Source organism: Falco peregrinus, chromosome 7 (genome assembly GCF_023634155.1).
Source record: "Falco peregrinus isolate bFalPer1 chromosome 7, bFalPer1.pri, whole genome shotgun sequence".
Classification (NCBI taxonomy): Eukaryota; Metazoa; Chordata; class Aves; order Falconiformes; family Falconidae; genus Falco; species Falco peregrinus.
This window is the reverse complement of record NC_073727.1, coordinates 32,352,931-32,376,716: the sequence shown is the minus strand read 5'-3', so window position 1 is coordinate 32,376,716 and position 23,786 is coordinate 32,352,931. Positions and strand designations below refer to the sequence as shown.

The 23,786-nt window shown below is 42.9% G+C and overlaps 1 protein-coding gene across 1 annotated transcript in view; it reads right to left on the bottom strand.

Annotated features, from left to right (window-relative positions):
- CLVS2 (clavesin 2) overlaps positions 1-23,274 on the bottom strand; it is a 59,489-nt gene extending 36,215 nt beyond the window's left edge. The window contains exons 1-2 of the mRNA XM_027793517.2: positions 22,326-23,274; positions 11,996-12,170 (exon numbers count right to left, since the gene is read on the bottom strand). Coding sequence (XP_027649318.2) covers positions 11,996-12,170; positions 22,326-22,714 — 564 coding nt within the window. The 5' untranslated portion in view covers positions 22,715-23,274. The remainder of the gene's footprint in view (positions 1-11,995; positions 12,171-22,325) is intronic.
- Between the last annotated feature and the right edge of the window lie 512 nt (positions 23,275-23,786).

Sequence of the window (23,786 nt, the reverse complement as noted above, 5' to 3'; positions counted from 1 at the left end):
GGTCAGGATTTTAGCAGATATCATGAGGAAAAACTGCAATTACAGGATGAAGCAAAGATGTGTTATACAGCTTTAAGAAGCACTAGCAATAAGTACAAATAGTTATGCTTTGCTTATCTACTATGATTACAAGCATTTGGATGACAGGAATGAGAACGGAGGTAGACTGACCATCTTCTCCCTGCATTTAAATGAAAGCCCTGAGACCTGGGACTGTGCCTGAGTCCTGGACACACAGCCCACAGGCTGCACAGCTCTGCTATGCAGTGTGGCTGCCATCCTCAGGGAGGGACATCAGAGCTCATAAAAAAAAAAAAAAAAACCCAGACGGCTGTCAAAGGGGAGCTCTTAAAGGAAGACGTTTAAGTCACCATATGAAAGTAAAACAATTCATCAAGATTTAATGGGACAGAATATCAACAGGATGAAGAAGAAAATATATAGGAAGGCTCACTTTGCAATTAAGATGCTGCTTAATTTGATTTCATTCCTACAACTTAAAGCAAGAACACACGTGGTCCAAGCCGCTCCCATGGATCATCAAATGGATTCATTCTTAATTGGCTTTCCATGCAGCTCTGTCTAAAGGCTTGAGTGCTACTTTCATTTGTTACTGCATTGATTTTCTCTGAAGTTTCCTCCTATCATGGCTACCCTGATCAATTAGTGTGCTATAAATAGAGCAGACAGATTCCTTTCACTGGTCTCATTAAATTGCACCCCTGCTGAATTTCTGTGGAGAACAGAATTGGATCATACTGATAGCTACAGTATGAAGATGCCCTCAGGTTTTCCAGAGAAAATCAATTGCTCAATATTCTTAACAAAAAGCCTTGAAAAGCATGACTCAATGGACCTTAGCTAATGCCCAAAACATACATTGAACTTGCTTGCAATTCTGCATCTCTAAAAATCTGAAAGATAAAGGATGGGAAAATAAGCGGTTGAGGGGCTCAACCAGCTCCTTACTGATACATAATCCCTCATCAATCATAACTATTTAACTGCATTCCCTCATAATGGAAATATGTTGCTGGAGGTATGCAGCTAACTCATATAGTTCTTCTGTAAAGTAGAATAAGGATTTGAGGAGGAACACAGTCCCAAGGCATGTTTGGTGCCTGTCAAAGTCACCATGTAATGGCAATTTGCTTGCCAACTAAAACTAGAGGGGACTAATAATATCTGGTTGTATGAGAGAGGCTAATTATAGCTGGTGTATGTCAGCTATGACTTAAAAAAATCTTAATCTTTATTTTGTAACGGTATGGTAGTACAGCTTTTAAAAACTTGTTTTAGAGATGACATTTTATTCATTAAGACTGTAAACAGCCATAAAATAGGAAATGGAACTTTCTACTTTGAAACATTTCAAAATCTAATCTGAAGGGCGGCTTTTAGGTCTCCACTCTGCCCTACACCCTGCATTATCCTTTCATAACTATTCTGTCTTTTCCTAACATCCTTTCTGTCCTCTTTTCTGCTCTCTTTAGCACTGCCCCTCAAAATCTTCTCCATCTTCACCCCAAAAGGCTGGGTTTTTAACTACTGCACTTGAATCACTGAATGTATCCACTGTTTCTGTATGCACTCACTGGTGTCCGAAGTATACTCTATGGATATTTCGTATGAAGGTCTGAAGGATGCATTGCAAACCTCAGAGGACTGGCTATACTCTTGCAAAGACTTTGTGAGAAGAATGCTGGAGGACTAACAGTGCCGGATGATTTATCCTGGATCCTTCATACTTAGCATGGTGGCTCTCAGCCAGAAGATGCAGTGCTCTAGATGATCCTTGCAGTCAAATAGATTGGCACAGGATGAAGGCACCTCCCAACAAACCCAGAAGATTTTGTGGATAATAAGGTACATTCAGTGCAATATCAGGTAAGAATTAATGACAACTACAGTTTAAACATACCTTTAGGAAGGCCCTCTCCTGAATCACAACAGATCCACTTTCTCCTTCCAGAAAATGTTTTTAATGAGGGAAGTGCAAAAGGTTGAAATCCAGTTTTTATCTGACAGAAAGCCCTTCCCACAGATAATTCGAACAGATATAACAGATTCTTAAGAACCAACTTAAAAGAGCAAGAAATTAAATACAGGTGAAGATCAGTGATTAAAGTTTGCGTTTTCCGATGACACAGTGTGGTACTGGAGTCAGCCCCATAAAATAAGGGGAGCTGAATACACATTTTATAGCCAGAACTCCAGCACACAGTGAGGGACAACATAAAATGTAACCCACGAGAGCCAGCAAGCACCCCAACGCAGCCAGGACTGTCATGGGCGAGATGCTGACATGAGATTTGCTCAGTGCCAGGCACTGCAGGTATATTCAGTTCTTTGGATTGAATGAACACCCAAATTTCCACCAACAGAATGATTTGTGCAGCCGCCTCAGATTCCAGCCCATATCCATGTTTGGATATGCATTACATATAGACAACACATTAGTGCTTGATCCTTTTTTTTTACAGAAGACACTGGAAAAGATTACAAGAACTATTTTCCCATTCCACACAATAAGAAATTAGAAATGTTTCTTACGAACTTATTCTGATCTTTGCAAAATATGCAGGAAATGACTGGAGAAATGCATTTTGCGTGGGGTTTTAGGGTGGGCGTTTTTGGAAAAAAAAAAAAAAAAAAACAAACCAAACATATTATCCAAGTTGGAGTACCATGTTTTAGAAAGAGTTCATACTTTTTTTTTAAGAAATATAATTTTCTTTATGAGTTATAAATCTAAACTTTCAGTTCCTTTAATTACTTTAAGTCACCAGAGTAGCACTTATTTAAAGAGTTATGCCTATTAAAGCATATGAGAATTGAATGGTCTTAATTTTTTTATAATTATGAAACGTGAGAAGAGAGAAACCATCACCAGCCATATAATTTCACAATTTTATGGCACTTGCCCGTAGAGAAGTTTCCCACATTTGATTTTCAACATTAGTGAAATATCACAGCAGTGTTCTGTCCTGCATGGCCATCACTTATAACCAAAGTCAAAATTTTGCTTAGCACCAAAGTCAAACTGCATTCATAAAAATAATTGACATAGGTGCTGAACACTTGCTAAGGAATATAAACACAAATCACCAAAAAATTACATTGTGTTGTTTCGGGAAGCAAGCACTGAAATTTAGCTGATATCACAGCCACTATGTGCAGAGGCAGTACGTACTGAAGACAGTAACATAAAGCCAGCTGTGTACAGCCTAATGAGATCACAGAGGATTTATGAACATCACTGAAAACAAAGGTTAGACTGATTTCAGAAAATAATTCCAAAAATGATCCAGTGTATCCTTATGACACAAACCTGAAAGATGTGTATATAAAATGGACTGATAACACAGACGATTTGGACAGTATCAAAAAAAGTAAATTTAAGTGCCCCAAATAAAGCTGATCCCGGTGATTTTCACATCTCACCACCTCCAGTGGCAAACAAGACAGGAAGAATGTCTCCAGGTCCTGTTTCCAGATCATTGCTGTTGCAGGTAGATAGGCCATCAAACAACTCCTTCCTTTGGGTTACTGAAAGTCACACGCCAATTCCTGCTTTGGACCCAACAGCATATGGTGAAATTGAAAAGGGTTTTACAGGCAGTGACTTTTTGAAATAGAAAAATTAGGATTAATGCCGAGGGGGAATCTGAAGAGCAAAAAGTCATAGAAAGGTTTCCAAAGAATATGCCAGACCTACCTTCAAGACTTTAAATTAAACTGTGTGAAGTACCAGGAAATATAATGCATGAGATAATCTTGCCTTAGCAGGAAGGTGAGTTAGGATCTTAAAACACGTCTTCTGTCTCTGACATTACGATTTAGAACAAATTAGTTTTACTTCTGAGTGACCTTACAAGGAAGAATACTATTTATTCCTTTCATGGCCTTAAGTTCCTGAAGCAAAGAGAAATATTTACACCCTGACTGAGAAAAATCACTTCCAAAAATAATTACATATTTTGAAGCTGAGGAATGGTCATAACCATATAGTTGTTGAACTGTGGCCTACTAGAAACAACAGAAAGTCAACCACAGTGCCAAGAATTCTTTCCCTGCTTGGGGGAAAGTACTTCCTACACTGAGTCTGTGCTGCAAGCCCTTCTTTTCTCATGCTGGTGCCACTCACCTTAGCATAAGATTAGTTTTTCAGCTAAATCAGGAGCAATTTAGTCACTGCCTTTATTTAATACAGATAGATTCAGCTTCCTGATAAAAAGAAATAAAACGGAAAAGCGGTCAGCATTTAACAAAAGCTCCTGAAAGAGGCAGTCTGCATGTACAAGAAGGCCCTCTTCTGTTTTCTTTCTCTCAAGCTGCAATAATTTTAATTAGACATCTTTCTCTGTTGACAGAACTGATGGAAAAATGTCAATTACGAGTATTTTCATTGGCTTCTACACTAACCATGGCTGTCTTGTTGAAGTAGAAGAAAATTCCAGATACAAAAAATCTTCTTTTCCCAGATCATTCCATGTCACTCCACTACATCCCCTGAAGCTCCTAACATCTCCTGCCCAGCCCCACAAGCACCAAGTCGTATACAACAAGCAGCCCAACTCCAGTTTGAGGAACTAGAAGCCAGTTTGAGGAACTAGAAGGACTGCCTCCCTAACAGCCCGGTGGCTCGAGAGCTTACTTGATTGAACGGATCAGGACTCACTCTCTAGTGCTGCTTTACAGAGTGGTACAAAGAGCAACGGGAACAGTGGTTAAGAGGGATTTGAAGCCGGGACATTTGAAGCTGGTTACAAGGCAGATGTGGAGAGCATTTCGACAGTGAGACCACAAAAGTCTGAGATCTCCTAAGAGCCTAAGGTGAATTTAACATGCCATGCAGTCACCCACGGTGACTGAGGGTTTTGAGCGTTACATCAGGACACTGAGACAGAAAGAACACATCAGTGAAGACTAGTACAAAGTAAGGCGATGTCAAGAGGAGTGGGGTAAAGAACTGGGGAAGCAATAGGACTGGGACAAAGGCTGCTCAGAGGGAAAAGGGCAGGAGGACCAGGTGGAAGAGTTTGTGCCACTCAGATCAAAGCACTGGAATGGAAGCCAAGATCCCCGCAACTAATCATGCCTTGGTTACAGCAAATACCTGCAAAACACTGGCAAAGTGCCTGCTCTCTTTCTCATGTGGGATCACATGGAGGATCACAACCTCCTGCAGGCAGTTACTCCACTAGCTCCAGTGCCAGTGTTGAGGTGGTGGATATTTAACTCCATGAAGGATCCTTGCAGCAGTTTCCAGTAAGGTGCCACACGGCAGACCTTCTGGGGTGAAAGAGGAGTTCAGTTTACTGCTCCTTATGATTTGTTTCAAAGAGGTGGCAGCCCACGAGGCACTATATGCATTCAAAGAGCATCTAATGAAGACCGTCCATGCTGGAATTCAGGCTCCTGGCTTAGGGGTTCAGGATCAAGACTTTACAAGTCTTGAATCATCCTGATCAAAAATAAATGGCAGCTGGACTCTGAACATATAAAATGTGACTGAAAATCAGGCCATGGCCTGTCACAGTGGGCACCCTTTTAAAATTAGCAATACTCTTTCAGTAGAATAGCTCTCAGCCGGAAAATAAGAAGAGATAATAGTATCTCCTCAACTTAAAATTGCATTTGTGAGAATAAAAAGGCTTTCAACAATTTTTTATTGCTGAGCATCATAAAATAATCTGGCAAGGAAATTAATTATTCTGTCTTCAGATAACAGGTTAACAGCTGGGACCATGTTGAAAAATGGCTATGTCTATACAGGCATGCCTGTCAGCAACTGAGCTGGAGCTGTGGCCATCAAGTCCTTTCACACCTGGCAAGTTAAGCCCCAGCCCAACAAACACTTCCAGTCCACCCTGTTTCCACAGTAAATTGCTGCCAAGCCTTTTTGATGGCCTTTCTACACGCAGAGAAGATCAAATATATGTAAACTCTTGTAAAGTAGCAAGTTCTTAGGAAAAATACCCCATTCTGCTGCTGCTACAGAACAGTTGAACTCGTAAGAAATTGTGCTGTTTACAAGTGCATTGCTTCACTCTCTGGAATAGTCCTGGGCTCAGGGGACTCTAACATTTACAAACAGCTTAATTCCTTGATAAAAAACTGAATGAAAGCAGCTACATGATTTACTAGCCCTCCTGAAAGTTGAAGATACTCCCATTAAAAGCTTGAGCCTGCTGCTTTTTTAATATCCTCCCAAGCACTAAGCGAAGTGTCAGGACCTCTCAAAAAGTAGGTCAGGACTTACTCTCAAAAACTAGTGGAAAACTCAAGCACTGAATGAACATTTTTCATTGCCTTAAGTTTGGATGCAAAGACATTTAAAGCTCTCTTTTTTTTTTTTTTGTTTGCTACTCACTGATACTCACTGCTAGTACTGAGTAACTCATTATTAACTATGCACTGTACACAGCATGTGACCATGTCATTATATGAAGTCAAAATACTGTTTTCAGAGGCATCCTTAGTTCTGGAAGTTCCTTGGATAAATGTAGTCCAGAACTTGACGGTAAAATTTAAGCACTGTCTGTGCTTGGTGAACCCACCGTGATGTTCAGATAAGATTCCCTGTAAGATACTGATGAAGTTCATGCTTAAAGAAAATGGGAGTCAGAAGTCCTGTCCCTGTCATCCCCAAACTGCACGTGCTCTGGTCTCTGTTACTTCCAGCTTACACTGCTGCAGCAAATCTGGTTGCAGCTATTGTCCTTGCAACTCACAAGAACAGCTGTTGGAAATATGTTTTGGATAGCAATAGTAACTGCAAGCACACTGTCTTCGTGTCCTTTCAGTTTTGCTTTCACATTCACAGTAGTGAGTTTGTTTTAGCTTATGAAGCCTTCCTTTGTTACAAACAAAAGACACAATCAGTTGAAAAACCTGCCTTGTCCCCAACAACACTACACGCTCTCTTCTGTAAACATCCTCAACCTGAAAGCAAGTCTTCAGCCTTCTGCAACAATGCTGCCTGTCCACATATGTTCAGATCCCAATTAAATGTGCATCATTTTCTCTTTTCGCCCAGCTTTTTACCTAAAGAAAAAGCATTAATATTCAGCCACCAATAACTATGCAGTTTTGCAAAGCATTTGGAGGTACAGCCTGCTTGAGTGACAACATGCAAAACAAATCTGTCATGTATGCAACTACTATTAAGAGCTAAATAGAAATCAAGTATTTAAGAAGGATTTAGTGTTCCAGGTTTTAGAATCCTAAATACCAGTTAATCAGGTAAAGTGTCTTACGCATACCCACAACTTTCCATTTTGCGAAAGTCACTCATAATTACCCCCAAAGCTGTCTGTCAGAGTTAATAATAACCCCCAACTTCCAATATAATTTTCAAATGGAATTTTCAGTCTTTGACACTGTTTTTAACTGTTTTGTGAAAACAGTGCTCTCTTGATATTTAATAAAAAGCCCATATAGGTAGCTATAAAAGGAGTACCACAAAGAAAAGCATCATACCCAGAACCTCCTCCCTCCTTCTGCCCAAATGTTCCCAGCTCGGTGTTGGGGCAGAAGGGGGCATGGGAGTGCCATGAGCCGTAAAAGAAAAGAAAGATTATTAAAAAGGGGGGAAGAGGTGGGGGGAACAGAATATATGCTTGACTCCTATTATGTCCCATAAAAACTCCATCTAACTCCATATCCTGTCCTTAACAGAAGCCAACAATGAGAGTCTGGAGCAGATACAATGCAGACAGCATATGTGATATTTCCACTCAGCATTCACCCCATCTCCATCTGTGTGCAGCCTGAGGAATTCTGCACTTTGGTAAGGCTTTTACATATTTAGTAATCCTTGGTGCATTTCTCTCCCACAAACTTACCCGTTTTCTCTGAACACATCTAAACTTCTAGCAGCCACAATTTCCCATGGCAAGGAGTTCCACAGATTATGCAGATATTGTACAAAGAATCACCGTGTCATACGTAGAGCCAGGCCTCTTGCTAGTATTGTCTGATGATGCCCATTTCTTAAAATGGATGTAACAACATCTGAAGCTTGTCCACTCTTTCCAGCCACCCACGACCTTGTTTGTACCCTGGTCGGACCTCATGAAGAACCCTGCTTTAAGCAGGAGGTTGCACTTGCTGATCTCCTGAGGTCTCTTCCAACCTAACTAGTTTCCTTCCACAGTTTTTCTTCTTCCATCCAGAAGAAACCCAGACAACTTAGTTGTTCCTTATATAGAAACCAGCCCACACCTTTTTGGAGGTTTTGCCCTTCTTCAGTCTTACAGCAGTCTTTCTGAGACAGAAAAACAGAAGCATCCACAACATTCAAGACGGAAGCAATGGCACAGTTTTTTGCAGTGGCTTCACCATGTTCCCTGCTCTCCATTTCTTTCCTTACAATTCCTAACATTTGATCTGCTTTTTTGACCAACATTATGTATTGAGATGATATTTTCGTAGAGGTATTTTTCAGACCATAACACCAAATTGTCATTCTTGTGTGGTAAGAGCTTAGAGTTCATCACTGTCTACGGAGAGTTAGGACTGCTTTCTTCTGAGCTCTCAAGAGTTGGTCTTTCTATGGGAAAAGTAGCTGCAGCACATAAATTGTAACTCCTTGCCAGTGAAAAAGGCAAAATTCTGTAAAACTTTTCAAAGTTTTTGCAAGGGACTTATTCAAGGCACTCAGGTGTTGCAGCACACAACACCGTAACACTCCCTGCTTTCAGGAATTCGGCTGCTGAGTAACATGGGCTTCTTCTCAAGTCCAAAATCAGTGCTTGGCTACAGAAATCAATGAATGGGAAGAAGTGCGCACCTAAAGACCAGGATTCACAAACACCCACACACTGAATACACCGGGGAGAGCCAACACAAGGTGCTAAAGTCAGGGTATGGGTTTTGGTGTCACCTCTGAAAGAACATTTTCCTTCTGCTTAGGTTTTACAGCTCTGAGCTTTTAGGAACTCCTAGGCACCTAATCCAGACAGATCATTCTCAGAAAACAAAGAATATTACATGTTGCATTTCCTTATGTTCTTGTTCTTCACTACGGAAGGTGTTGGGATTCTAATTGCAAATCCTCCTCACTGACAAGGAGCAACATAAATGCTGCAGCATTTCATCCACAGGGAAGAGTACTGCTCCTTTTTTCCAAAAGCACAAGGCCAGTGTGTAAGCTAGGGCTGGAGCATCAAGAGTTCCAGCTGAATGCCCCAACCTCAAAAGGGTTTTTTTGATTCTTGGCTAGCAGAATCATTTATCTAAAAATCAGCACTGACCTACACTGCACCAATCGGTTGGTACAGCACTGTTGGGATGGATATGCTGGAAATTCACATTAGTTTACAGATAATTGCTGTCCTTTAACATTAAAAATTCCATGGCCAAAAGGCTCCTTTCCTGAAAGCAATGACCTAGGAGTTTTTTCTAATGTATCCAAGTCAGTTAGGGGTATGCTTCCTTTCATAGTCCCATTTAACACAGATATGCAAAGTGTATAGCAGAACTTGTCTTCAGTAGAAAACTGTATATATTTATTTATATACTTTCAAAAGCAAATTCCTAAAAACCAAGCAGTCGTGAAGAGCCCAGAAATGCCATAGCTTGTAATCAACTCTTTTTGGTATGTACCATGTTGAATATTCTGCTCACCATGGTAGCTAAGCAAGTATAATGCAAATTTAGTAGATTTCATCCAGGAGGCAAAGGGATTTAGTTAACATCAAATTCAGTGGTCACTAATCCCTTCCCACTGTCCCTTTCCACCCAAGCAACACAAATATTTAAATTCTCCAAATGGTAAAGTTCAGCATCTTGAGCCCTGTTAAATCTTGTAAGCCAGAGTAAATTCCATTTCTCTGATTAAACAGAGAGTATTTACAAAGATCATAAATAAAGTGTGTGTGAGTTGTTCTTTTTCATACCACCTGATTAAGCACTTTTTACTTTGCCACCATTCAGAATGATATTTCTGCTACATATTTTCATCCAAAATAAAAGCAAAGGCAGTCCCTGTTGAGGGTAAGGGAATCTAATGTTTCAGGCATGAAATCTTGCAAGAGGCACAAATAAACCTGTGCCTTGCCCAGAGTCTCTCTGTACCATCTTTCCACCATGCTTTCCTCTTATTTCTCTCCTGATCACAATTGTTTTTGAAGTGAGGTTTCGCTCTCCAAGATGCTCGGCACAGTTGTGTTTTCATTGATTCTAATATATTTTTACACAGTAAAATGTCCAATTAAAAGAAAAAAGGGGGAAAAAAAGAAGAAATTAAATATAAACAACCCCCCAAGTAGTATAACTATTGGGAAAATGTCACTAGAGAGTCAGTTAATTTTGCTAGTATAAGAATGTTAGCCCTCACTCCCTCAGTGGTTCTCCACAGAAAATTAAGTGCTGTATTATAAGAGCCCAACTAATGTATTTCTTCAAAAGACTTGTGGTAAAAGGTCTTATAAAAATTGCTTACAGATAACACCACTTGTCACAGATTGGGACAGATGCCTCAAGTGTTGGCCATTTCATTCTCTCTTCTGGAGCATTTCACGCCCAGTTTTACATCTCTGGAGTCAACAGGACTGAAGCAGTGGCCACAAAATGATGCCCTGGCCATCAGACTCAAGATATTCACACATACAAAGCTGGGGGCATGGGTAAATTAAGCCAATGGACTTCACCTCAGCTCAGCAATGAGCCAGTCAATGGCAAGAGAACACAGAGTCTCAGAGCCCACCTGAGGTTTGGTAGGTCATCCATCATACTTTCAAATGCAATTATCCACTGCTCATAATAGCCACCTCTAAGTAATGTCCAAGAAGAAACACCATCATTTAAAACCAAAGACCACTGAACTATTTATTCATGTTCTAAACAAGAAAACAATGGCTAACTTTGAAAAACAGCACACAAAAAGAAAACTTTGAAAGTAATAAAAGGAAATGCAGCACTATTGGAGCACAGATCTTACTGCTGCCTTTTAATGTAGTTCTCAAGACCATGGAATCACATCATTGCATAAAGAAACACAACAAAATGAAAACAGATCTTCGTCTCATGACTGTCACTACCCTTCTGTGTACAACAGTAGACTGAATACTGGTTAAGCCATTTCAAGATTTAGATACTGCTATACAAGTTGCTTCAAAAATAGCAATATCAAAGCAAAGAAAGTTGAAAGATACGGCTGTTATTTTGTTTTATGAGTAATAAAAATGTGTAAATGATAAAAACATCACAGAAAAGGAATATATGTCCTTGTAAAACCAAGGCACAGTGCCACAGGAGTGAATTACTGGTATTTTTAACACAGCAACTCAAACTTGCACAAAAAATAACTACTTTACAGATTCTAGTTTTTCATTTTAATAAGCATTAAAGATCATAGGAGACAGCCGAGAGTTATGTAGTATCCTTTCCACCGGTGTGCCAGTGCCATGTAAAATGCATTTACAATGAGCAGAAACAAATTTAAATCACTGTATACTCAGTCCCAGAAGCTGCTGCTCAAATTAATCCTGACCAAGCAAAAATGCCGAGCAGATGCTGAACTTTAAGTAAACAGTCCCAGCTAACTGTCTCATCACAGTGCCCACTCTTTTCAGAACAAATGATGCACAGCCTGCCTCTAACGGAAAAATAACCCAGCGTGGAAGCAGCAGCCTGTATTTCATTAGCCCTGCACAAGATAAACTGATTATTTCTAACTTGCTGCTGCAAAAGCTACAGCCTGAACTTACAGGAAGCCAGCCACCTCAGAATAAAGACAGAGAAGTTACCTCCTATCGATGGCAAAGAAGGAGCCTACACACCAGGAGCTACTGCGGTTAGCTGACTGCACTCATGTCTTAACTTGTGCCACTGTAGCTTGCCTGTTCATCCATACCTTAAGGTGTTAGTACCCTTGCTATTCAGAAGTTCTTGGGGTTTGGTTTTGTTTAGGGTTTTTTTAGCCACATAGATTTGTAATGAACTGCAAAACAAAGCATGAAGAAGAGCAAGAAAAGAAGAATGTTACCTGAAGGCCCTCTATGGCTAATCTAAGCATGCTTGGTGTGAGCTTGGAGGCCTGCTTGAAGGTGAAGTTGCTCCAGTCTATAATCAAAACAAATCCATTCACTTGAAGCTCGGGGTCTTCTATCATGGCTTCTAAAGAAAGAAGTATGGCACGCAAAATATCCACCAGTGTGTACCTGTGAATGTTAAGGGGAGATTCGGTCAAGAAAGGAGCAACAACCACAGATGTGGAGAAACGCTGAGAGTTCTTACTTTGTACTGCTTGCCAAAAGTTTAAATCAAAGGAGCGCAAACACATCCTCAGAAGTCATGGGTATGTAAAGCTGGGAAAGTCTCAAAAGCTCAATTAATAGAACTCACCCTCTGGAGTAGGATTATGTACATCTAGACCATCAGCCAGGCAGAACAAACTACAGGAACACAACACACTGGAAGGAAATTTGAACTTTTCCGTAGTCCCCTAAGCTGCTTTATATCTACACATTTTATTAAATGTCTCTACAAGCATATCTATGCAAATTGTATTTTTCTAAAATTGTAATGATACCAAAACCTGAGTCTAGCACCTGAAGCCTAGACCCAAAGTTTCCTCCTGTATTTTTCCAAGCAATTGAAATAATACTTCTACAAAATTATCAGCCAAAAGAGGGATTTCCACATGCCCTCCTTTTCCCTCTCTCTGATTAATGTTTTCTCTTAAATCTACAAGGGGTATTACAGAAAGCTGATTAGGCAAGGATCTTGAAAGCAGAATGTAACACATACTAGGGCTTTCAGTTGCTTCTGTTAAGAGCAATAGCAACCTTTTAAAAGTTACTTAACTGCCTTGTGAGTACAGAGTACTTCGTTTATGCAGATTATGTGGTTTCAGCAGTAAGTTTAGAACACGGTATTCATCAGTCCTAGAATTTTCTATGTTAAATTTGGGTTTACAAAGATGCCACCTACAATATGTAATTACGTGGTTTACATATATGCACATCATCTTTTCTTAGATCAACCATCTTGTAAAAGATGACATAATTCCATATTGCCAAGCCCTGTTGAGTATAATCTTTCTTTTTTGAAGTTAAAGCACCTAATACCACAGCTGAATAGCTTAAATATATACAGCAATATCATCTTTAGACTGCATATAATAGAGTTATTAATCAACTTGCAGTTTAGCTTACAGGTTGTTTTTAAAAAAAAAGGCAAAACACCAGAATTATCTGGGCTTTTTAAAGAGAGATGAAAGTAGTAGTTTAAATTTTGATTTTCTTTCAGGCTAACTATGGTTTATATCTAAAAATCTCTTCTAAAAGTAAAACTTAAACAGACGTAAATTTGCCGGTCCGCACCACAGTATCAGATGCAACATTAGAAAATTAAACCAGAAAAATATCGGATAAGCAAATATGCCAGGAACAAAAGAAAGAGTTAATCTTCAGTGTTTGTGCACATGTATTTAAGTAAGGCCCTCTAAAAGACTCCCATGATGGCATCAAACATAAAAGTTCTCAAAACTATGAATCCCCAGGGAAATCTTCACCATACTGCATATGTAACAAAGAACATGTGTGCCTATTTAGAAATTACATTAAATTATACTGAATTCTACTTGCTTTAATACAATGAGTACACTGTTACATTGGGTACATAACTATATTTTGAAAGTATCTGCAAAGGGAAATAACACAAATTAAATTAATCTGTTCTAGCTGACTCCTCACATCTTCCATCTTTTCTTTTTTTAGCCAACTAAAACTCAGTGAACTTCTCAACTATGCACTCCTAGGAAAGTGACTAGAAAAGGACTCTCTTAATGTCAGCCTAACACAAGTGAACCCAAGAAAGTGTGTTTTCCCCAGAAAACATTAGGAGAAGCACTGTTTTACATTATTCTTCTCTTCATTTTGGAAACTTAATTTTGTTTTGAATTTGGTTTAGTTAACTGGAATAAAAATTTTCACTCCTCTCCTTCTGCTTTTTCTGAGATCTAAGTTTTACAGGAAGTTTGGCATGCTCCCTCTTTTTCATTCAGATTTTTTTCAACCAGGACAGGAAACAGCACACAAAAAATTCTTCTCTGTAATTTCCCTAGGGAAATCCTCAGAACACTAAAATTCTCTATCTCCTTTTGGTAGGAAAAAACCAAAAGACCATTTCTGTAATTGGAATTTTGCCCATTGGGGAGAAAAAGACATGCTTTAAAACCTATTTTGAAGGAAAACATTCAAAACCTGGATCCTTGAAACTGTTAGCACAATTTGATTATCAAAGGTCTGTTAAGTCAGGATGCTGTTTTTGCAGTAGGCACAGTGAAGCACACCTGGAGTGCCCTGCCTGCCCTGAGCAAACCTGCCTGGGGGCACAGGGGCTGCTGTGGCAGAGCAGCCTCTGGCACTGCGGGGCTGATGCTCCCCCTCTCCCCAGGCAGCACAGTTCCCCCCAGCCCAACTGCTGGACACCTGGGCAAAATGCCACCATTGCTGCTGCAACTCATAATAAGCAAACACACACCCCCAGCCCCACAGCACGAAGAGCAACCTGAAGAAAAATGAAATCACTCATCGGCTTTTTCCCAAATGAGTCTGCGCATGTATAACAGGATGCGTAGGAAGTGCTTGGCAGCACTAAGACTATAGAAGATTTTACTGACACCAAAAAGGTCTTAGTTTGCCTAGCATATCTGCAGACCAGTCTACCTACCCATTACAACACTGGAGCATGGACAGTGGAGGGCACCGAATCACCATGGGAACTAAAAATCCCCTGTATGACACGCATTTCATCCAACTGCCAACATCGGGATTAAAACACGCACTTAGCCTGAGGGAAGGAGGTTTACAGAGTCATGTCTGGGGCTGTCTGGGTCGGGGCTGGGCTCAGAGCATGGCCAACTGCCCTCAAACCCCTGGTTACCTCCACAAGGTGGTGGAGGTCTCAGAAATACTATTTTTTTTATTGTTTTACGACATTAGATGGATCTATACCCTGTAAAATGCCTTCCCAGGGGAAACACTGCACTGGGAAGGAAATTACATCAGGTGAGACATTGGGACACCAGCTAATGCCTGTCTGTGGAAGATCATTTGTCAGAGCTAATCTGTCTGATTTTTCTATCTATCCATCAGATCTTTCTAACCTATCATTAGAAACACTCAAATCCTAAAATTAGCCTCAACCTCGCTTGACCTTGATTCTGCCCCATTCAGAAGAACTCATTCTCCAGAGAATTGTTCCATGAAGCAGAAGGCTGCTGCAAGCACCCTACATCCATTCCAAGAAGATGGGTCCCAAGTTCCCGATGTAGATCTCTAACGTCCTCCTCAGAGAGTTCAGTGAGATATCTCATGTCTTGGATTAATGGCTCCCTAGTGGCACAATGCTGCTAGAAATCTGGTGCATTAAACATAAAGATTGTGGCCAACCAGGTCTCTAAGACTGGCTATAAAGTGCTGTTATATATACCTATGTGGTAAATATATAGATGTATACATATAAACACAAATACACCTAATTATGTCCTGAATTCACTCAAGTCAACAGGAAAACTGCCAGGCATCCACGAGACCAGGATTTCAGCTGCTACAGAGAGTAACCAATGGTCTCAGGGCTGGGCCTCCATAAATCTATGGCATATCCACCATCACCGTAACTCCTATTGCAGTTTTGCTTAGTGTAAGAAATACAGTCCACAACATCAAGGATGATACTGTATGTTTACTTACTGAAAAAGCCAAAAGGTCCTCTCTGAAAACAAGACCTGAAGAGCACACATCTAGCTAGAAGCAAGCAAGAACACCTTCTGCCAAAGTAGGTATCTGAAGCACTCTTTAAGCCTAAAAAGCCACATTAGGAGCATACACGGACACATCACTAACAACCAAGATTCCCACCTGAAATACGCTTAGGGCAATTAGTTGAAAATAGGCACTATCCTCCATTCTGTAATCGACCTCTTCTCTTGATTTTGATACATTACTTAAGCCCAGTATAGAAAACCAGACAAGAAAGTCAAATGTATTAGTGGATATTTAAAGCAGCTTTCACTCTGGGCACATGCTGAGGCAAGTCAGAAACGTAAACCCGGTGTGAGAGAAGAAATCTTAGGTGGTACAAATGGCAAACTGAGTATCCAAAGTATCAGCTGAGCAACCCAAGCAAATGAAACATGATTAAAGAAACTATACAGAAGCTTTCACACAGCACAGTTATTTGCATAAAGACTCATCTTTAATCCACTCCAGCCCCATGTTGTTCAACATTTCACTTCACTCCTACTACTGTTCATGTCAGCACCAGGATGCACAGACTCTGCCATAAAATACGCTCCATCCTTGGCTGGATTTTAGGGAAACTAAAATCCTATGTGAAAAGAAAGTGGGGAAAATTACTCGCGATTGTCTTGCTGAAATTACTTTCCATACAGGTACAGAATTACAACCAATCAAAAGTGAGAAAAATGGTATAAGCTAGTAAGTGTGAAATAAATTTCATCCAAGATGGCTTTGACTGTCTTTCTACTTCAAGAAAAACCCATAATCAACACATCAGCCTTAAATTTTAAGAGACCACGGTGTTCAGTCTGTGGGGAAGATGGTGTTGCTTTATTCTTACCAACCTCGGTTAAGCAGCAGTGTGTATGTAGGGGACAGGAAGCTGCTCGTTGTGCCCTGGCCCATTTCACAGTGATGCTCCAGTGCTGACAGGTACGTAGGGTGTGCTGGGCCTGATTTGCTGCAGCACATGTTCTGCAGTAGCCTAGAGTCAGGCTGCGTAGAAATAAATCCTTATTTATTTATGGCTAAATTCAGTTGCATCTACTTGTTTAAACAGACTCTTACGGGACACACGGTAGCTACAAGGTATTACTAATTGCTAGCATAATCTAGAACTCATGGTTAATTTAAATGTATTTAATGCCCTCTATTTATAGAACCATGCTTAATTTGACAGAAAGCTTAGACAACTTTTTTAGCCCCGTTGTTAATGTGAATAACTAATGCTGCAAGTAGGTGATCACATATATAATGCACTCTTTCTGTTCCATGTGTGTCCCAGTTTGAGTTAAGATGAGGTGGGGACTGGTGCACAGACACACTCTGCTGCCTCTTGAAATTTTTCATTCAGGTTGACTTCAAAGCAACGAGCCTGGGAAGGTCTGACAAGTTAATAGCCACACTGACAGTGATTCTTTCAAATGCTTCAGGATGGCTACCATGTCTATTACAACAGCGACAAAGCTTTCTAAGGCAATGCCTCACTGAGGTCTTGATTTGCCCAGAACAGAATAGCTCAAACAATTGACTGAGCATCCCACTCTTGTAATTTAACAGTGGCAGCAACTTCCCCTTTATAAGAAAGAAAAGTTCCTTGAGATTTTCTTAAAGGATATGAACAAATTCAATGTATTGCCAAGGATTTCTGGGAAAAAGAGTTTAGCAGATATTGCTAACAACTCTTGGTAGTATTTCACTGTGAGCTTTCACCTTTACCTCTTGCTTATGTGGTTTATGCATCCTCCTCACTCCCAAAGGCCACTGTGATCTCCACCAGGCAAACAGAAAGAGAAGAGACAGGGAGAATGCAGGGTAAAGATGTCTCACGTCAAATCCAGCTGTGTCAGCTTCTTTTCAATATTTTATGTGCTTGATGATGAGTGGCATCCACCGTATCATCTGTTTAACCAGATTCTGGTCCCAGTCAATTCACTTTTGCACTGAGTAAGAGATAACTGATTTGGCAGAGTTGCCCTACTATCACTATCGTTATTTGTCATATCGGCCCCCACCCCCACCCCACTGCCCCCCAACAGCAAGAAATTTCAAGTTATTTTGAGAATTAAAACTGAGAGGCATGACTCTGCCTCTCAGGATGCAAACTGTTAAATACAAGAGATAAATGGTAAAGTCTTCTTTGCTTGTATTTAAGCCACATGTCTCCTAAAGATCCCAAACATGTAAGGAACGCACAGTCTGTATTTTAAGCTCATCACCATTTGGCCAAGCAAAGGTTGCTGTCAAATGAGCTGTTGTGCCACTGTCAATTAAAAGAGAAAGCTGGTCAAGTCTCTGAGACATCATCCAACTTCTAACCTACTGCTCTGGCTTAATATTTTTAGAATTTCAGTGCTATAAGACCCCTCAAGATACATAAAGGAGCACCTAGAAATGATGCTTCATATCTCCTTGGTTTGTCAGTCTGGGTACTGATTTGAATGCTGAGAAGATGGGGGATGGAAACATCTCTTAGAGCTATTCTGCTTAAATAACGGCAGCGTGCCCTGGGAGCCCTCCATCTAAAAACAAAAAGCACCACCAGTGATACAAAAATGCATAGGAAAATAGAAACCGCTTCACATATTTTACCAGATTAACTTTTAGATTCAGATTTAATACCATACATTACTCTTTATATTAGCCCCGTGTCTAACAGTCATAGAGGCAGATGAAGATTCAGCTGATCTAAATTTTACATTAGCATTGATCAAAAAGATCCCTAGCCAAAACACTCAGAGTCTAAACACAAGTGATAATAGCAGATACGAACACCTGGGGAAAAGCTAGGAAACAATAAGACAGGATCAGTCAGCAGGAAAAACTGTAGAAAAAATGACAGTGTTTGCACTACTTAATAATTATTATTTGAAAGATGTAACTTCCAAACAAAAATTGACTCTGTTGACCAGGTATTTTGTTATTGCTAATATGTTATTATTGTTAGCATTGCCATTTGTTTTGTCACACTGTCTCCATCACAGCTTGAAAAATACCCTGTCAGCTTGCCTGGGGTGAATAGTGAGCTGAGCCTCTTAATAACTACAGAATTTAAAATTTCATTTAATGGGAGGAAAAGAAAAGTTTCTAGCACTTCTGCACACAAAAGCATAGTTTCAAAAGCAAACCAGTGGACTCTGTCTTTGCCCTGCTGTAAATCATCTGATGCAACAGCAGAGCTAACAGTAATGAGTGCAGTGGATTTCTGTATTCACTGAGGATGGTGTGAGCTGACTGGGTCACTGTGACACAGACAGCAACTAGGTATCGCTGCACTCTTCTATTGCACTTTGCTAGGGAAAATTCTGATATAATTAACACTGGGAAAGATTTCAAATAAATAGCATCAAAATGGACTGATCTTTCTAGGGAATCTGTATACAGGTGCCACAAATCATACAGAAGAACATGCATGACAACAGATCTCTTGCCGCTGAGAGCTGAAGTTAATTGTACCATTAACTGGAAAAAAAGCTTCACCAGCTGGACACATTAAGGAAAAGGGCGTCTTCAAATGCACGTACACACCTACAAGCCAAATGTAGTTATGAATCAACAATCTGGAAGCTAATAGGGAAGGCTGATCCCTCCCCAAGTGTATCCAGCCTCCTGGCAGGAATGCCAGCCATCTTCACTTTCCCCATTCTAAAGACTGGGTGGAAAGTTAGGCAGTCCCATGGAAAAGCTGCCGTGCTACTCAGTGCATTATCCTTCACTTTTCCATTTTTTTTGTTTGTTTTAAATACATGTCTGATTTAGTTGTTCAGATGGTAGGACATCTGGTACAGTTTTCAGGCCCTGCTTTAATTTAATGATTCAACATCTAGTACACAGGCTTGTTTTACCATAGGAATTTTTTGCCTCCCACACTTTTCTTTCTATTTGGAACTATGTAAATCATAGTCTGCTGGTGCTGTATAAATCATCTATAGTATGTCTGCTCTTCACTTAAATAACAAATTGGGACTTTTTATTTCTAATTGTTACATGCTGGCCATAATAAGTTGCACAAATGTGATAGATTTGGAGGCTTGCTGTGCTCTATTAGCTTAGCTTACGAAGCATATGAAGAGGTCCTAACAAGACAGACTTCAAGAAGTAATCCTCCCATTGTTGCTGTAAGAGCAGCGCTGCTTTTTCATACTACAAGTTCTCAAGTCAGTTAAGGCATAAGCTTGTGACATGTTGCACAGCTGGTTTAGTGTAAGTTCCATACACAATGCTCCCCAGCTTCAGTTGCTGAACATCAAATAATGGAAGACACTAAATTAATTAGACAAGAAAGTGACCTAGCTCCATTCCCAGATCTGCCACTGACTTGTCATGTGCCTTGAAGCAAGCCACTCCCCACAGCTGGGCTTCAGCTCTCTCCCCTTTGTCTGAGCGGTCTATCTGAAAACAAGTCCCTTGCTCTGGAGGATAGGCGTGTGGTGGGCGTGCAGTGCTGAAAAGCAGTAGGCATCCAACTGCAAACATAGCCATTAGGTGCTCTGGTGTACCCCAGTCACTTTGCTATGATAGCATAGATAATATTAATTGTCCCAATAGGACTTCATGAAAAAAACCACCATAAATTTACTGTTGTGTCAGCTGATCTCACATAGTTTAATTATCAGCACATCCAAAATTAAGAAGAAAATAAACCTATTCTTTTCACATGACAATTATTTTTTTTAATGCTACCTTATCTCTGAACTTGGATTCTGGTGTTCTTTTGACTAGGAACTAATGATCTGAAAAGTGCCACATAAAGCTTTGGGGTTTTTTTCATTAATGAGAAATAATGGTATTACCTTTAACAAGGGAATTCCTTCATCATAGATGTATGACTTAATAAAAGGCCTAAACACCAATTGCTTTCCTAATTCTCCCTTCAGGGATGTTTAAGAGCTTGCAGAGTTGATTTAAAAATAAAAAGCTGACCTGGTCCTTATGTGGGACACGAAGCCCACTCAAGGAGTCCTTAGCCTCATCACCACTGCTTCCTCATTCAGCTTCTTTGGCTTCATCTGCTAGATAACCAAACCAGGAAAAGGACACTGGCCCCAGCTCTGCATATGTTCATCCACACTTTCTGGTTGTTAGCCTGGCCATGGGCAGTTTTGGTTTGTGCCAGACAGCTTTCTTCCAGTCCCTGAGCACGATTCACGGGTGAGCAAGGGCCAGGAAACTCCCTGTAGGCAGTGCGGATGCAGCCGTCCTGTCTGGGGAGGAGGAAAGCCATGGTGGGCCAGCAACCCCCCAGGCAGAGACCCATCCCTGGCTGTAACACTGACTGGTGCATGTCAGGGAGCTGCGGGATCCCTCCCTGCAATGGCTATCCACACAGCCTGCAAGAGGACAGCTACACAGACATTTAAAGGGCAAGCTTCAGCATGCCGATCCCCCAGATACTGTCCCTTCTAGCCACACTGCTAGCTGTTCATGTCCTCCCCATGTTTCAAAATAGCTGAGCTGGGGATAGCTGCACTGAGCACTCCGCACTGCCTGCGCCCAGCCTTTGCTGACTGCAAAAAAGATGGTTTGGGTTCACGTGAAGGCAACTAGCAAGTTTTTAACTTTTCTCTCTAAGAAGTGCTTCAGATTCTAAACCTGCTTTCATGCTGGAAGCCTAGGGAAACAACTCAGCGTTCACAGGAATAGGTTTTAGAGTTCACTCTTAATGGAGTCCTTCATTTACATGCACTGAAAATCAAGCAGGTTTTGTGGATATAATTTTAGACTGCAGGAGAAACTGAGCATGGCACCCAATGAGATATTTAGAATAACCAAATAGTGTCTCTTTTAGTAATTGTCTTGATACCATGTAAGGGCCTTGATGGGAGACAGCTCTTGGGTCAGCCTGCTAAGTCATCATCAGGCTCGACTGGTCCCAAAACAGATCAGAAATTGTTCTAGGGACTGCACTAGCCTCCTTCAATTTCCTACCAAAGCTTAGTGTGCTTGGATCTTATTACACAGGGAATTCACGCTTGGAGCAGCTTGAGTGGGGAAAAGAAGTGGTTACTGAAACTTCCATCCCAGCGTTTCCAAGTGGCTCAGGAAGAGCTCCCTTTAACTAAGGGAAAGGATCTGGCACCTCAGCTTCCCACACAGGTAAACTTTTCAGCTCAGAAGCCATGATGGATACTCCTGTTTTAACACAGCATCTCCCATTTCCTCCCATGGCACCTGAGCAGCTCCGTGTGTGCTGAAGCAGGAAGACCAGCACAGAGAGCGCAACCAGCCTTTGTCAAATGAGTAAGCGCAGCACCTACCATGCCAGCTCACTTCGGCTAAGGGGAGGCAGAACGGTGTAAAACTCCTATCAGCCAGCTGAGAAGAGCATCTGAGCAGCTTCTACTTCCCTTCCAAAATTCACACCCTAAAGGATGAGAAGGCTGAAAAGGCCCTGAGGCACAAAATACATTTCTTCTTTCTCTTCTCCCTCTGCCTCCTGCGCTGCTGCCCAGCCTGCCGCGGGCAGAGCCGGCTGTGTCCCCGCTGCCCACCCGCCCGCTGGCACGGCTTTTCCCACGCATTGCCCTGGGGGAAGAAGGGGTTAAGGCAGGCAGGTGGCTCTGCGTTTACCTGCTCTGGTCCCAGTTAGCAGCAAAAAGGACGAGGATCTTCCTGCCGTAGTGGTCCAGGTTGGCCAGCCCACCGGGGAAACCATCCTTCAGCGCCTGTTTGATGCCCGGGTCGGTGGCCTTGAAGCTCTTGAACATGTCCAGGTTCTGCTGGCGATATTCAAAGTACTGGGCCAGGAGGCGAAACGCCTCGAAGTGCTGAAACTTCCTGGCCCGCAGGAACCGCAGGATGAAGGCATCGTCGGTGCGGAGGAAGCCGATGTCGGGCCGGGTGATCACCATGTCCCGCACCTCCTGGATGTCCTGGTGCAAGGTGTCGGGGTTCTCGTTCAGCTCGAGCCGGGCTTTCTCCAGAGTCTCCGGGGAGAGACCTGCCTGCAAATGAGTCATGGCGCTGCCCTCCTCCTCCCCGCCTCTGCTGCCTGTGCTCCTCAGCCTCCCGGGCGCTTGTCCCCCGCAGGCGGGGTGCCCCGGCACGGCCGGCCGCCGCTCCCCCGCCCCGCCGGGCCTCGCCCCGCCGCGCCCCGGCCCCACCGCCGCGGCCAGTCCGGCCGCCGAGAAGCGAGCGGCTCCCAGCAGCCGGGTCCCGGGGGGGCTGGCAGCGAGACTGCCCCCGGGCTGCGGGCGGAGGCGCGTTATCTCTCTGACATAGCGCCCTCCCCGCCGCGGGGTCCGACGCGCCGCATCATCCCCGCAGCCGGTCCGCGGAGGCGCCGAAACCCGCCGGGGACGGGGCCGCCCGCTGCCGCTCGCCCGCGCCGGTGCCGGCGCCCGTGCGGATCTCAGGCAGGGCTGCGGCGGCGGCGGCGAGGGGCCCGGCCGCTAGGCAGGGCGAGCGGCGCCCGGGGGCGCTCCCCCGGCCCGGGGCTGGCAGGGGGGGGGGCCCTCGCCGGAGCGGCACCATTTACGTAAGATCAGCGCTCGCCCCGCTTCAGAAGCGTCTCCCTGGATTTGAGGGAGGGTTAAAAAAAAACCAACAACAACAACAAACTAAAAAAAAAAAAAATAATAAACACCCCCCCCCCCCGAAAACCACCCAACAAAACCAGCGAGGAGGAGGGAAGCCGATCCGCAGGTACCCCGCCGGTACCGGTACCGCAGAGCCTCCCGCTCGCCAGCGCGGAGCCCGGAAAGACAAACGGAGCCTCAGCCCCGAGGATGCTCGCCCGCCCCCGCGCCCTCCCCCGCTCCCCGCCCCGGCTCCCGATGGCACCAGCCGGCGCGGGGCTGCCTCTGCCGCGCGGCCCCGCCTTGCACACCCGCGCGCGCGCACACGCACTCGCAGGCGCGCGCACCCGCCCCGGCGCGCAGCGGCACCTGCCCCCCGCCGCGCGGAGCCGGCGCTCGGGGCGGGGCGGGGCGGGCGCGGAGGAGCGCGGGGGCGGCCCTGCCCCCTCGGCCCCGCGCAGCGCCCGCCCGGCCCGCCGCGGGGGGGGGATGGGGGGGCTGCGGCCGCACCGCG